Source organism: Pygoscelis adeliae, unplaced genomic scaffold, assembly GCF_000699105.1.
Source record: "Pygoscelis adeliae isolate BGI_AS28 unplaced genomic scaffold, ASM69910v1 Scaffold268, whole genome shotgun sequence".
NCBI lineage: Eukaryota > Metazoa > Chordata > Aves > Sphenisciformes > Spheniscidae > Pygoscelis > Pygoscelis adeliae.
In genome coordinates, this window is record NW_008825262.1 from 363,259 (window position 1) to 380,062 (window position 16,804).

A 16,804-nucleotide genomic window follows, 5' to 3' on the forward strand; every position below is an offset into this window, starting at 1 on the left:
CTTACCCCACAAGGGAGCAGAGTTAGGGACTACAGACCGATTGATAGCCAATTGCCACATTAAAAATAAAGCAAAAAACTCTACTACAAGTGTGATTTTATTTTCTTCAAAGCCACGTACCTGTCCCCAGGTGATGAACATGAGGCTTGGCAGACAGATCTGTCCATGTGGCTGAAACAAAGCTTTTAATGTTCTTTTTCCTCTCTTCTTAATTGAAACTTTTCCCTTTCCCTGTGGTACTGATCTGCAGAGACTGAATACCTAAGCCCTTACCTCCCTTGTGTATCGTTGACTACGTCCAATTCAGAAGGGCCTACCAAATCATTTGCCTGATAGTTATAATACTAACCATGATTAACTTCATATAAGGGATATATTGTTTCTACCGAAATTAACAGTCTTGAAACAATTTTAGGCAACGGACTGCACATATGTTCTGGAAACATGTCTCCCAGTTGACTCTTTGTAACTACTGAAAATTGCAATTCTGTCTATCCAACTGTCCATTCATTCATCCACCCTGACTACCAATCCATTCATCCTGTTAGTGGTCCACGAAGACCAAGCTTTTGTATAATACAATCTCTAAGGAAAAATAGCACAAGCATGATTCAAATCCTGTAATTAGGGTAAAAAAAATTAATCTTTCCTTTTTTTACTTCAGCTTCAGCAATCTCAAAGCATGCGACAGCAGCTTCATAAAGCTTACCCATGCAATCTTGGGAATAACAACAGTTCACCACAAGGACACATACTTTAACAAACAGAATAATGCTCACTTAGATAAAGAGGTTTCTTTTAGCTGCCATTGATTAACTCCGATTTGAAAGGCACAGTTGGGTTTCACTGAACCCAACTGACAAACATATCCATCAAATCTCTCTAATTCATTTTGCATTGGGAAGGGGGAAACATGCATTTTTTATTTAGCATGAGGTTTATTTATTTATTTGAATATACAATCTACACAAGTGCTGGAAGACTGTCCAAACACTACTAATGGTAAAAAATATTAGTGAGAAGAGGCAAAAAATGTGAATTTTTTTCCTGAAGTTTTTGTTTTCAAAATTGTGAAGATATTCAAAATTATGAATTTTTTGGTTGGCTCTCAATTGGTCTAAACCAGATCTTCAATTTAGCTAAAACTTTCTCCCGTTTTTTTTTTTTCCTGAATTATCTACATTTCATTAAAATTTGAAAATTTTTAATCGATTCATAAACATGAAGCCTTCTGCTACTCCACTCTATAATCAACAAGCTAACTACTATTAGTAGACAATCACTAAATTAAATATTTGAATTGCATGCTTTACAATAAAGACAAAGATGTTAACCCCTAATTCTGTTCTAAAAAGAGCAGTATTACCCATAGTAGGATGACTATTCTAGTGTAAGTCTTGTTAGGTAATGGACAGTACCAGTTACTGCATTGCTAAAGACCCTGAGAGGAAAAAGGTACTAGATTAACAGCTAATGTTATGTATGTTAGAGGAACACTCTAGGAACATAAAAAGAGAGTGAAAGAAATGCAGAGAGGCACTTACGTGAGTGAGGGATGCCTGCAGTTTTTCCATGGATGGAACACAGACAAAAAGAAAAGACGAAGATAGAAAAAAAAAAAAATGTAGAAGAGGTGAGAAGAGGAGATAGAGAACATGGAGCTGGAAAATCAAAATACCACCAGCTGTCTCAAATCCAACCCTAGGGAGTGGGGTAGGTTACAGGAGTTATCACAACAGACTGGACATCAATTGTGAGGGCTGGCTTACTGCACAGAGCCTGGGATTTCCAAGCAACAAGGCATGTATACTGTCCCATACCGCTCAGCAATTCTGGTGAGGCAGAAGTTGGCAGACAAAATCAAGACCATGCACTACCTCAAAGCATGCACATACATGGGCTAGGAATATGGCTAGCTCTGTATTCAGGAGAAGGTCCTGCATAGTGCTTTCAGAAGAGCTATGAAATAGGTACACAAGTATGGGTGTGATGGTGGGAAGAAGAATAGGCTGTAGATCTAAATGCAAGGGGAATGGGAAAGAAGAACCCCAGGAGTTGTGGGCAGCTGAATACAGATCCTAATACTTGGATGAGGCTGTGTAGAAGGATAACAGACCACCGCTCCCCTGCCTGCTTTTGTCACATCTCCCCTAGCTACTCTACACCTTTTTTCCCCTCTTTCTCCCCTTCCTGTCTTGAATAACTCTCTGGTTTTTAATTCTTGCCTCTTTTGTTCCTGGTTGAAACAGGAGGGAAAGTGTTAAGTCACAGCAGAGCATCCTGCCATTGGGGTGGAAGATTACCCAAGGACAGCAGACAAGAGCCTGTGGAAAATCACCTTACGTGCTGCATGGGCATCTTAAATCAGTGAGTTGCAGAAAAGAGAAATCCCTCTCCCTCTCTCTCCTTCCACAGTTCTTGGCCAGTCCTATGCTGAATCTCTTAATTCCCAATTTGCAAAAAAACCTGCCTTGCGACAATGACATTACATTCTCTATGACCAATGCCCTTCTCAACTCGCTGCTTTTTCTTACTAAAACTCTCCATTGCACAGCCCCTTCTCTTTGACAATACAAAGTTTATACTAGTAACCCAGGGCACAAACTAGTGCAAATAAAATAGTTCCTCTGCCTTCTACCTTCAAAGAATTTTTTTAATTAATAATTCACTACAACCAAAAAGCACAACAAAAACAAAGGGTGCAGCAAGGTCTGCAAGAGAACAAGGTGTCATCCATGCATGACAGAGATTCCCTGGAAAGATGCAAGGAAAGACAACCAGAGAAGCAGAGGGAGGTCTCAGTTTTACTTACGAACTGGTTGTGTCTTGAAGTCGGATGGCAGGCTAATCTCACCCACACCCTTGCCATTGACCGCAGACAGTCTCACAGAGTAGGTTGTTTCAGGTTTCAGGCCAGTGATAGTGATCATGCCCTCCACATTTGCTGTTGTAGAAACAAGGGAGGAAAAGCAAAGAAAGGCTCAGGCTTTAACTCAACAATAAATGCCATGTTTCTACCGTATACTTTTGCCACACCCACCCCATGTAACAGAGCCCTCTTCTGGGCCCAGCCTCACATAAACAGTGCAGACAAAGAGAAAGGTCAGAGCTACCACCTCTGTATCAACCAGCTGATTAGAGAGGTGTGTGGCCACAGCCTTTCTAGAGGGGATGTAGCAGCGTTTATGGTAGACACCAGAAGGCATCAGCCCTTGGCCTGTGCCAAGGAGCTCCCTGAATAATGCTCTTCAAGACCACTGTCATGTGGGGCTCTGACTGTAGTAGAGATACCACCTAGAACTGCTCGTCTGTTGGGCTGCATGATCCAACTGAAAGCAAAGTCCTTAGCAGGAGAAACCCGTTGCTCTCCTTTAACAATCTGTAAGGTCAGACACAATGTAAGAGATGGAAAGAACCTGCTGTGGGGTCATTGTGATATGAAGAAAGAAATAAGCTCTATTTTTCCTGCACAGACACAAAGGGAGAAATAAGAAGAATAAACTTGACTCTAACTATGATCACATCACTCCAGTGGGGACCTAAAAGAAGAATTTCAGTTCCAGCCAGGACTGGCAGTGGAAGACTCAGCTCTGAAATAGAACTCTCCTCTTCATAGTCCTCCCAAATCAAAATTCCTTTAGTTTACTGGATTTAAGGATACATTTTAAGCAGCGTGTATTCCTGGAGATTGCTATAACAAGACAGGGTGTGATGGGAGTTAAACTTGCTTCTGGAATAGGAGGGTTTATGTTCCAAGGGGAACAGAAGGATAACTAAAGGGGCTGACAGACAAGGCTTGAAAAACCTTCTGTAGGAAGCACACAGTCACTCCCCAGTCAGCAAGTGAAACCTCATTCGATACCAGGCACAGGGTTTTTCACCTTATTCACACAGGATGGTGCAAACAAGGGATACAGAGATGAACATAGCGCTATGATACACACTCTGTAGGTGGAGAAGGCTGGTGCCCCGTCACATACGTAGAGCTATCAGCACAGCAGGGCCCTCGTTTCCAACTGAAAATTCAAGGTGTCACTGCAAAGCAAATGTTTAAGAACTTGTCTGGGGCCTTAATATAGGAGCTGAAATTGCAAAGCTATGGAACCCTCCACTCTGGCTTTCCCCTAAAGGAAAGAAAGTCTTTTGAGATGCAGGTGGGGGAGGTAACATCTTGTTTTATCATCCTACCTTCTTTTGCATCATACAACCTTGAATGCCATTCTCCCTCGCCCAGTGCCCTCCACTCTGCTTTGTACTTGAGGATGGGCACCCCGCCGGTAGCTTCAGGCTCATCAAACTCCACCTGGGCAGTACTGGAATAGGGCTCCACTCTGTCAATGGAAGGAGAGGACGGAGTATCTGGGGGAGGAAGGGAAAACAACCAGTGATACAGAAGACAGCGGGAAACAAGCTCCTGTGGCAAAGAAAACAGAAAACTGGGAATATCAAACATACCCTTGTCATGGCTTTATAAAGGAGAGGAGAAGGGTAGGCCTTAGGCTCCCCTCAGGAGGGGAAGGCTGTTAAGAGGGCTTTTAAGAATGCTAATTAGACAGTGCGGAGACCTTCATCTTGTCTCTCCTCCAAGAGACTAGAGACTTACAGTACCTTCTTCAAAAGAGGACAACCGGAGCAGAGTAGCAAGAGCATCCTGGATGCTATTCTGTCCCTACAGTCTCTTCCATAGGGCACTCCAATACATAACCTGACCATTCCTAAATCTGTCTCTATAGCAGCCCTGAGAGGACACCAGAGGCCCTTCCAGTCTGTCATGCAGTCAGACATTGGGCCTCTTTGGTTGGTACACAGTGCTCTGAGGTTTCTGTCTTGCACTACCTGTACTATTAGGGGTATTTTGCTGTTTTTGAGAAGCACACATGCACACATATGCACATATGCAAAGTCTGTCAAAAATCAAAGATCACAGCTCTGTCAAAGTGTACTGGAAGCACAGAAAAGAATGAGATCCTTCAGAAACAAGGAAACAGAGGATTTTGTTATCTACAGCCCATCCCAACACAAAAATCTATGAACAGTCTCTCTGAAAGTAGAAGCTGGCTCTCCTGCTACCCCACCAACACAAACTAGAAAAGAACGGTCACTCTGTCATCTCAGCTCAAGGGCTGCATATGCATTTCCTTATCTCCCTGCCTGGGATGCTCACCTGCCTGCACAAGAATGAACTCTGAGGACTCCTGGCCAATGCGGTTCACAGCAGTGCAGTTATAGTTCCCAAAGTCATTTTCAGAGTCTGGTGTCACCTGTGGAAGGAATGAAGGCTCATGCTCGGATCAGAAAACCCTTTTCACTCTGTGAATGCACTCTGCATTTTGCTGGGGAGAGAAGCCACAATAAAAGTACACGTGCTAACACTGACGGCTGTCCACAGAGGGGAGGATTGCAGCGGGCAGAAAGTCAAAGGCAAGGAGGGGATGGTGTCTTCTATTACCTGATTTTTCTTAGCATTTATGTGCCAGAAACACTACACAACTTCCTGTTTACCAACAGGGTGCCCTAGCAAAAGACTTAACTCCTTCAACATCAGGAACATAAATTATTTGATAGCACTGAGCCTTCCTGGCTGCATATGCCTTCTCCCCTCCTTGCTTTTCCTCACCTCCAGGTAGCTTGCCGATGGAGTGTTGTAGATCTTGATGTTGCTGTAGTTTGAGCTGGGAAGCAGCTGTCCATCCCGGAACCAGGAGATGACAGCACTAGGGTAAGCAAATACCTCACAGGTAATGTTAACTTGATTCCCTTCCCAGGTATAGACAGCCACAGGGCCCTGAAGCTTGGGGGCATCTGAAAGACAGACACATTTTTGAAGGCAATTTGAGCCAGAAAATCTCCGAAAGTAGCCCAGACAGCCTCACTTTAAGGATCCCTTGTCTGGGGTCCAGTTTAATGTGGGGAAGCAAATCTAATATAGGAAACGGGAACTGCCTTCTTATCTAGGGGGATGGGTGCTGTCTTTTGCTGAAGGATGTAAGGAGGTAACCTACTCAGTCCCAAAAGCTGCTCCTAACGCAGCATGGAAGGAGGAGCAAACAGCACGCTATGCATCTAGGGAAGTGCATAGCAGGAAGTTCTCCTAGGGAAGAACTCTGATGCACCCAACAAACGGGACTGCGGCAGATTCATGGCCCTTAATCTTCCCAAGGTGCAAACAGTATCCCAGCTGGAGACAGCTAGAGCACACATTTGCATGTGTGCACACAGCAATATGTCTCCAACAAAATTACTTCAGACCGAGTTGCTTCCCATGCCCTCTACCTAAACAACACACGTTTCCCTAGCCATAGGTGCCTCAGTCTCATCACAGGAAAAGGAAATCAAAACAGTCCCCCCTCTAAACACATGAACACCCTCTCCACCCCATCCTCCACTTCTTACACTGCACTTCAAGGTACATGGCTTGGGAGTCCTGCCCGATGGCGTTGCTGGCTGTGCATACATATTCTCCAGCATCTGTGTACTGAATTTCTTTGAGAGTCAGGGATGACACCCGGGCATGGCTACGTACTATGATGCGCCCATCCAGGGTCTGGCAGGAAAGGAAAAGAGAGTTAGAGGCTGAGCTCTGAGCCTGTGGTGCAGACTAAGGGGATGGGAACAAATGCAAGTCTACCTCACACCAACCCTCCAGTGCTCAGTACTTCAGAAGTGATCACCTGAGGCCAGGTGAAATCATGGGCACGGGGAGGCATTTCCAAAAGCAACAAGAAGGTTCCTTGTCACACAGGGCCAACTGCAGTGATTCAAAGCACTCAGGAGAAGGAAAAAAAAATGAAATGAAGGACCAAAGTATCAGATGCTACTACGTATCTGAGGACAGCTGGATAACATCAAGCTTTTTCCCAGAATGAGAACTGCAGAGATCCAGCTCTGGTTAAAAATTTTCGCCAGCGTGCCCTTGTAGAAAACCTCCCCAATGGCTACGGTGTTTCCACTCAGAGAATTCAGGTCTTCCTCTTCTCTCACTGATACTTGTTTTATTTCAATGTCCTTGAAATGGCATTAATAAGAACAGATCCAGACCTCAGAGCTGAATCAGGCAAAATGAAAGCTCAGAACTTTCACCTGAACATGGCACTGAGGAGAGTAAGGTACAGTGAACAGGGCAAGAAAACTATGTCACCCTTCTAGAGACAACCCCGCTTCAAGGTCTTGTGATGCTTCAAGAAAATTCTAGAGCAATCTGCATTGGTTACATGCCAGTTTAGAAATTGCTCCCACATGCAAGAAAGTGCAGGGGTGTCAATGACAGAGACAAGGAATGTAAAATCCAGGCTACCATCTCCTCAAAGGGGTTGCAGCCACCCAGTGATCCCATCCCACATAACTTCCCCCCCCACCTCTCTCCAATTTGTGACCAAAGCCCAAATGCTCTCTTAATACATGAAGCACATAAGGCCATGGACGACTCCCTCCACCCTGGTGCTTATGCAGGCTCTTGGTGCTTGTGCTTCAGCTTGGAACCTTTAAAGCACCAAATCTCTCACCTAGTTTCCAAAGTAGCACAAGCACAAGTGAACAAGTTAGGTACCCTCAGGGCTGTGCCTGCTGCTGCAGCCTGCCACACTTAATGCAATTAATGCTCCAAAAGCATTAATTTCTTGGAAGATACAGGACAAGTACAGAGATTATGAGTAAAAACCCTGAGGATACTAAGCAGCCAAATGCACTGAGCTGTAGCACAAAGTACATCTCTGGTATCTCAAGTGGTCAGATCCTCCGGGCCTGAAGCCTCTTTCTGTTCTGAGCTAGTGGTCTCAATCTCCGAGACTGACAAAAGTTTCTACAAGTAAATGTGATTACCTCTGTTAGTTCTGAACATTAGTTCATTTGAGCTAGTCAAATTTCACATGCACAAAAATAGTATCCTTTGATGACACAAAACCCATTATATGTATTTTTTTTCTCTCTTCTACCCTGCACGCAGGTCTACTGCAATGCCTGACCAATGCCACAAGCTACAAACTCTACTCCCTCTCCTGTGCTTGGTCCCTTGTGTTGCTGGGAACAGTTCTTTATTTCATGTACACGTGGTGGTGTGTGCATCATTTCCTAGAACCAGGGAAGGATCCCTTAACACAACATTAGTCCATTGTGTTATCTTACACAATCAAATTCTGCTTTTACCTTTCTTTTCACTGGCTGACTATATTTGTTATCCTTTTCTCTGACTCGTGATTTGACTACAAAACCCAGCTCACTTCTGAAACTATTGCAGCAGGATCCATAAATGTCAAGACTCCAGATCTGCAGAGGCTCCCAGCTTCTTTTAGCTCATGAATTGGGTGAATATTCTAAATACTCGTCTCTATGACCCCATCAGCAGGCAAGAGTATAAACATGGCAAAATACCAGCACATGATCATTACAGCAAAGGTAATTTTACACCCAGTGTCACCTGCCTTTTCCCCACTTTGTCAAGATCTAATACAAACAGGGTGCTAGGCAGTCATGGTAAAATGATAACTTTACAAGTAATGCAACCGATTCTGAAGATGAAGCTCTGTTTCTTAATGCGAAAGGCACAAGTAAAGAAAAAGAAAGATCAGGAAAAATACTCCAAAGAAGAGAAAAATGTCTATCCAAGAAAGCATGTTACTAGTTTTCTTTATTCATATTTCAGACCATCAGATGCTAACAATTCCTGGCTATTAGAGACATAAGATAGGTAGAAACTCGTGAGCCAGATGAAGACACTTGTAATCCCTTTACCTAGCCTCTTTGACTTCAAGGATTTTGGATAACAAAATGCTTCATGGTAATGGGGAGACAACTTAAGGGACACAGGCAATAACTCATGCCATAGCAACTGCCACTCTACAGAAAAGGGTATGATGGTTCTCTGTATTGCCGATTATTACAACTTATCCTGAGATACATGCAGGTGTTTTCCTCCAAATTCTGACAATGCCACATGGCGCATAGTCACTATGTACAAAGCTGGCCTAGATTTCAATACCTCAGTGCCAAAGGGGAAGAGGAGAGACAAGTTGAAAATGCATTTACCTCCCTTCCCTCCACCTTTCGGATTTTTCAGTCCTTCCACAAACAAGTACCCATGGCTTAATTTCACAGTCATATCTTCTCCTCACCCGCTTTCCACACAGTGGACATCATTACAAAACAGCACCTGTAAATCCTGACCACAGCTACAAATTCCAGTGAAGGAAGATGAGTGGTCTCTCCTAGCTCTGTACTTGCACTGCACTAACCAGAACTCATCTGCAGCTCTTAATATTTGTAAGGTTGCACTAATTCCCAGTTACCAGAAAGGCATCAGCAGTTTGTGGTGTAAATGAGGTGTAGTTTTGCTTGTAACTGAGTTTTTTTAGCATCTGTTGGTGATAATGTGGTGGTGGGGTTTGTTAGCACATACTGCTAATATGACTTTCAACAATTCTCTAGTATATGCAGGACCAGAATGGTGAACTGAGACATTTTGGACTGTGCATAGTAAGTACAGCTGACTGTGGTTTAGAGGAAGAAGCAGCCAACTGCAGTTGTGCCTCCAAAGCAAGGAAAGCAAGATTTAACACCCATATATGCTGCTATGACTGAAGGTCATAGAGACTTCCTTACTTTAAACTAGCTAATACATTAGTAAGAGTGAAACACTTAATGCCAAGTATTCACTCAGTTTCCTGAGAACCGAACTCCCTGCCGCTGGAATACACTGCTAAAAGACTCCATGCTAGCTATTTTAAAGATATGTCTACACAAGCTGCAACAATAAGCTTCAACAACATCCTCACAGAACCCCACTTGGATATTTCAAGACACAGACGCAGTAAGAAGTTTAGAGACAGCAAGCTTAATAGTATTAGTGCTCATATTAATAAAAAGCTTGAGACAAAGAACACAGTGAAAACATGGGGGGCAGGGAGGGGAGACGGAAACAACTCTAATAGGAATTAACATGAGGCCTGAAGAGATGCAACTACTCAAATTCCAAATTCTTCAACGCAAGCTGGTCTGAACATCCGATGCCTTCACTTGCCACAATTCATGTATTCCAACACATTATTTTAAAGTAGAATGGGCAGTATCTTCTCAGCCCCATATGAAACAAAGGCAGGTGGTGCTTAAGTTAGAGGTTCACCTTGTTTAGGTCACATCAGTCTCTATGGTTTAAGACAGCTTAAAAATAAAAAAGAATTCAGGATACCCAGAGCCTTCACAAAGTTGATCCTAAAAATACAAATACAAGTCACCCAGTTCTGATAGCTAATTTTGTTCTCTACCTGACCTCTATTATTTGCTTGGAAACATACTTTCTGGTCCATTTTGAAGCAATAATGCTACAAATCAGGTGCATGTAAGGGTAGGTTATTATTATTATTTTTAAAATACAGCATTGAACGTGAAATAAAACAGCAACAAACCACATTTGCACCAAACAGAGTTATTGCATTATCCCACACCCCCTCACTGACCCTTGCAAATCAAAGACAAATAATAATTTAGCAATTTGGAGCATTTTCTGGAGAAATAGAACTTGTGAAAGATTTATCTGCATTGATTTTGAAATGGAACATGATGCAGTTGTCCTTTAAGAGAAGGTCAAACTTAAGGAGTACCATGAGCAAACAGATGAGTTGGCTGGAGCAGAAGAGGGTATCTTTGAAAAAAAAAAAAAACAACTTTCCCAGAATACCACGCTGTTTCTAGTTCTTAAAACTCTAGAAGAGAGATATGATTCACACTGGTAGCATAGAAGAAAATGGTGAAAGCAGTATTTGTCAGATTTTACATTTGCTTTTATTTTTAATTGTCCTTTTTTTTTTTTTTAAGTGACAACCAGAATTACTCACTCCCAACACAGCTAGTTTGCTCAACCAAAAATGCATTACTACATGCCAAGCAACTTCTAACTCTATAAGCCGCTTCTTTTATGTATTGATATTTAACTTGTTCATATTATTAATGCTGGTTTAGTTGGCGTGGTAACTGCACTAGAGATTTGTTAATCTGTAATGCTTAAAAAAACCAAAACCAAAAAGACTAAGAAGTTTGCTAAAGGTCTGGTAATCTTATACCTCTTGTTTCTCGGGCCGGGTCCACGAAGCCTGGAGAAAACAGATATAGAACACAACAACAACAGAAAAAAAGCAATAAAAGTTTATCAAAGGTTGCTTTTAGGTATCATAGTGTATGCACCATACTGCGTTCTGTGCACATGCAGGCTCCAAGTTGTATATCTCATGTGTGTGGGGTGATCACAATTTCCATTTCCCAATATAACCTCAATTTAGATTTGCATTCAAAATTTAATATCTTGTAAATTGTTCTTAAAATGACTAAGCACAGGCTAATGATACCTAAAGACTGCTTCTGTTTTTACATATCAAGTGACTATTTCTCTTGTCGCATCTCACCATTTCTAGAAACCTGTTCCCAGCATACTGGGGAAGTGATTCAGATTACCTAGGTCACTAAACTGCAAAGATAGTTACGGAACTGGTTTTCTAATACTGGTTTGTTAGCCACCCGCACACACTGATTAACATTAATACTCATATCATTAATGTGATCATGCATTTGTACACATTTTTACATGCATACTGTGCCAGGAGTAGGAGACCTTGAACTGCAGAGCATTGAAACAGTATGATCCCTCCTGGACAGCAGACAGCAGGGCAGAACCTTGTACCTCCAGTTGATAATGTCCAGCTCATTATGGTTAAGGATGTGTGCACCCAATCCTTACTGGGCTTGGGACAACCAAACAACAGGCATCAGTGAAACATGCACAAACCTTACCAATAAACATACATTTCCCATTCAGAGAAAGCCACCAACACCGTGGACCATATTCACTGTGGTTCAGAAAGATCAAAGTTGCTGGGTTCCGTTTTTCCCCTATAATTTATCTTTCAAATATTTTAATTCTGGTCTCTATTTCAATTGCAACTTGATCCATTTCAGTTCAGGAGTCAAAAATCACCTGCTAATATCACAGCCACGATGGCATTATTGAATGTGAGGCACAAGCATTGCTGACGTGTGGATATAACAGCATACACAAGAGTGACATTACAGAAATGGAGATGTAAGCTTAGGAAATGAGAATAAAAAACATACTATTGTTTCCACAGTGCTTCTAGTGAACATTGTGAGACTTAAGTATTAACATATGGTACAGACAGCCTCATTTTAGAATGTCTTTGATAAAAGCAAGTTATTTGCTTGTAACTAGAGGCCTGAGGTGAAGCCACCTGAAGAGAAGCTCACCAACACCTGCATGGGCTAGGACACTCCCATCATCTGACCATTTCTATGTATATATATCCTGTTGTGCACAAGTTTCTTGAAAGCTGAACAGGCAACCATAATAATTCAGCACAATCCCTTTTTGATGTACCAGTCATTCTCTGTACCTAGGCAAGCCAGGCTAGCCAGGGAACTGCCTTGCTCATAACCCATGCAAGTCGCCTTTCAATCCTATTCACTGAGTGTCTATGGTGTCAGCACAGAGGGATTTAAAAAAAAAAAAAAAACAAAAACCAAAAAACCCAAAACAACAAAACACCCCAAAACCATCTTTTTAGCCTTTGGTGTTCAGTACCTGTCAAGCTAAAGGAAGACGAAGGAGGAAAAAAAAAGGCTGTTCCCACACTCCTAGAGTTTGCTGTTTCTTTATAATGGCACTCATGGGTGTGGGGAAAAAAGGCAGAACCACATTCTCTATCCTGCAGAGTTTCATACTAACTCTCTCTCACCGAGACAAATAGATACACAAGCTCTACTCAGCACCATGCAGGGGATAGAGGGGGAACCAAAAGCCTCATGCATGCTAGCATCTTCCCTTCTCTTTGGAAGCAAGTTGTTAAATGGGAGCATCTTCAGTTACAAGGGAGTTCCTGGGAACTGCCAATGTAGTTTACTCCCTGGATCATTAAATCCAAAGATATTCCCATGTACATCTCATGAAATATGAAGTACAACACAATTTTAAGACAGGGAATTGTATTCAAGGTATATTGTCCACTTAAAAGAAAAAAAATCAGGAAATGAAACTTAAGTTAAATTTTGAAATGTTAGATCTGCTGCATCACATCTAGAAGCACTTTGCTGAAGGTATTGCAACAATGCTGATTTGCATCAGCAGAGTATTTGGCTCTTCTCTACTTCACTCAATTTTTTTTTTTTCCAATTTTTTTTTTAGTTTTTTAATTACTTCACTGCTAAATTTGACCTAGTGTGAGCTGTGCAAGGGAATGAGTTCCTCTCATCTTCTGGTTATTGTGCCCTAGCACGCTGCTGCAACACTGGCAACCCAATGTTTATGTCCTAGCAAAGGGGCACTCCTTACCTTGCTGGAATTCAGTCAAGTTGTTTTAATCTAAAGATTTCTAAATTTTTAACAACTTATCTATTTGCTTTAGCTGCCAACAACATAGAGTTGATACAGGCTACTGGTCAGTAACAGTAACCCAGAAAATAAGTGGAAGGATGCATTGGACAGTTCTCAGGGTTGCACAACGTGGTGATGTAAGTCACCTGTCAGAGGGGTGAGCAAAAAGACACCTGTTATTCAGACAAGCAGTCACCTACTAAAGGGGCCTCTCAAACTCTGATCCATTCAGAAGTCAGACTTCTGCATTTTTCTACTTTAGGAGCAGGGAACCTTGTGGGACAGTCTTGGTGGAAAAGGCCCCATAAAACCATGCAGATTAAACTGTAATTAGGATAAAGGAGGAAGAATACCAGAGCTGATCTCTTCCTCTGTTCTTCGATTCCTTCATTCCGGTGAGAAAACGTTCACTTTATTTTTGACTTGCCATAGAGAAAATGGTAACATGATGCAGGTCTTTATAGCTAGCATGGGAGGCCAGACAGCAGTACTGAGTGAGATCCTGTGCCACAGATATACCTACTGCCAGCTCTGGCAAGATGTTAAAAGGCCTGCATGTAAGCATCACCTGTTACCTCTCCCCTTCCTCACAGACTGAGCTATACTGCTGGGTACGAAACTCAGGACTGTCTCCGCAACTGTTTCATGAAAGTGTGTGTAAGAGTAGTTAGCGACTGCCTCATCCAAAAATCTGACAGGAAACACACTCACGTCTGCACTAAAATTGTAAAACTTGTATACACCAATACACAACAGATGAAAACTATATTTACCGAATCACAGCTAGTATTCTGCTAGAGCAATAGAAGAAACATGTCTCTTAAAAGGGCATGAAATATACTGAAGGTGATGAGGAATATGGCATACTGGCTTGATCAGCTTCACATCTGGTATCATTCAAAGAGAAAGCATTCCTCCTCCCTACAATGGCACAGCAATAAGTACTTGAGGAAAGAGAAAGCCAAACCATTTCAAATCATCATGTTGATGACTTTCCAGGCCTGTTAGTTCTTACTATGTTCTGCAGCAGTGATAGACAGGAATCTCAGACTGACAGGGCAAAAGTTTCTGCTAAGTATCATGTTCCTACATTCACAACCAAAGTAAAGCGCATATAAGCAAATTTTTTTTTTTTTTTTGATTTTTTATTGTACTTGCACACTCTGCAGGGCAGAATGCAAGCTGCCAGCTTACTTGTAAGAGGAAGCTTCCACCATGCCAGTATCTGGAAGTCTGGTCTGCTCATCTGTGTTGGTGTACAGTTGGCAATCATCTGATTTTGCTAGAGCACAGTCACAACTACTTACCTTTGCAGACCACCCTCAAAGCAAAAGATTGTTCGTCCAAGGGTGCCACATTATGTAGGCATAGCCATAGAGAGGAGAATCTTTTGCTATGCATGCTAGGATATCAACAGGTCTCTCAGGGAAGCGTGGGGATGTTGAAACAGTTGTGACATTGTCAACCCAGGTGTTTGGGCTATAGCACCTTCTGACCCTTGTCCACACATCAGACTGTCTCTGTTCTTGGACAAAGACTGGGGGGGGTGGGGGAGATGGGGGGACGACGACGACCTCCCCAGAGAGGGTTTTGTTTGTTTGGGGGTTTGGGTAGGTTTGTCTGAAGTACCAAATGTTCATGGGAGTTAAGGCACCTCTAGACCTTTAAAAATCTGGACTGAATTGTGATTACAAAAGTAAACATCATATAAAGCAAGACAGATGCATCCAAGTATCTAAACCATATTCAAAAGTAGCGCTTGATAATTTTAAAAGTAGTATTGTTTGTCCCACATCAAAAACCATCCGTTTCCCCGTGCTATCCCAGAGGCAGTAAGTGGATAGTAAACTGAATACATGCATTTGGTTGTACATGTAATAAAATGTTTATCAGAGCTATTTTGACCTGAGGATTTTTTGGACATCTGTACCATTAACCTAAACTTACAGCACAAGATCGAGAATGGGAAAAAATAAAAAGCAAAACAAAACACACACACAAAAAAATCCTGCCTAGAAAGTGCATGGTACATAAAAAAAAAATCTTTGCCCTGAAGGTTTGAACCAGTACATGAGACACATGGTAGTACCTCAAACCTTTGATTTTCCCCCCATCTATATGAGAAACTATCAGAGTATTAACATTTTCCTTAATATTGATCACCAACTTAACAGCATCAAACAGGATATATGAGAGTCTCAAAAATGGTTAGCAGTTTTGCCACTGAGATCTTGTTAGTTTAATTGGGCTGGACACGATGGGACTCTGCAAACAGGCTCTCCTAATGACTTCTACTTGATTTAGTGTTATTTCAGTTTTTATATTCTTCTCCCTGTCAAAGCTCTTTTCTATGGCTGTGATCTAAACTCTAGTGCTAGAAGCACTAGAGCACTTAGCTCCTCCTACCACTCTCCTAAACAGAGACAAGACCATGAATAACCTTATCCTGCCAAAACAGGTCTCCCAGTCACACTGTAGTGAGAGCCCAAGCCAACAGCTTTTGAAGGCAATGGAAATATCTCTCTAAACATTGCAGCGATTTACACTAGCCCTCAAATCCAAAAGATGTTAAGAAAGAATTAAGGCTGGAAAACTTTGGCACCCTAATTAACAAGTTACACATTAACAACATGGTGAAGAGCTGCCATCATGAAGGCAATTAAAAAAGTTAATTTAGGAAGCTCTAGTGCAGAATGGCAGCTGTGTGGATGACCGACAGCAGGTACTTCTGCCGCTTTAAGATTTTCATAGTCTATCGACTGCTGCCTTCATATTGAGTCAGAACCCCTGGTATGCCCAAGTTAGCTGAACCTCGAAGCATCCTGTTATTAGAAGATTATTAATAAGCAGCAACTCCTTACTCCAACTTTTGTCTAGGCTTTCTTTGGCTCTAAACTATGCCTCCTGATCACCTTATGCAACTATTATGAAATATCTACAGTAATACAGCACATCCTAATCTTGTCTAGTTAAGGGGAATTGTGGCCAACAAAAAAAAAAGACAGCACCCTTTTTTAGAAGAAAAACTGCTAATTATTTTTGTCTTTTAAGAACAAAATGGTATTGACGTGATCAACAAAACAGGTGAACACAAAGGCAGACAGGCTTTTGTGCTTCAGGTACATGCAGTATTAGAATACAATACAGAAGGGCAAGAAGGAATTAACAGGCTCATTTTGGTCCACTGCACTTTTGGGAGATAATACCCCACACCTCTCCACCTGCCACCTTCCCAGATCGTATCATCATCATCATGATGACAGCATACACAACACTGGAACCAGGGTGCTCGTTCCCACCTCTCAGCTTGGAAACAGAAGGGAAAAACTCTTTTCACAAACTTCCTGCAACTGTAGCTCCCCTTGGAAACTCCTCTGAAAAGGGTCCAGGGCCCACTGCTTTTCAAGTTAATTCAACTCCGAGTGATACCAGCAG

General features: G+C 42.1%; 1 protein-coding gene across 1 annotated transcript in view; it reads right to left on the reverse strand.

The window, feature by feature from the left end:
- Window positions 1-16,804, reverse strand: part of NCAM1 (neural cell adhesion molecule 1) — a 62,216-nt gene that overhangs the window by 37,661 nt on the left and 7,751 nt on the right. Inside the window, exons 10-14 of the mRNA XM_009329558.1 lie at window positions 6,394-6,544; window positions 5,618-5,802; window positions 5,165-5,261; window positions 4,189-4,359; window positions 2,813-2,944 (exon numbers count right to left, since the gene is read on the reverse strand). Coding sequence (XP_009327833.1) covers window positions 2,813-2,944; window positions 4,189-4,359; window positions 5,165-5,261; window positions 5,618-5,802; window positions 6,394-6,544 — 736 coding nt within the window. The remainder of the gene's footprint in view (window positions 1-2,812; window positions 2,945-4,188; window positions 4,360-5,164; window positions 5,262-5,617; window positions 5,803-6,393; window positions 6,545-16,804) is intronic.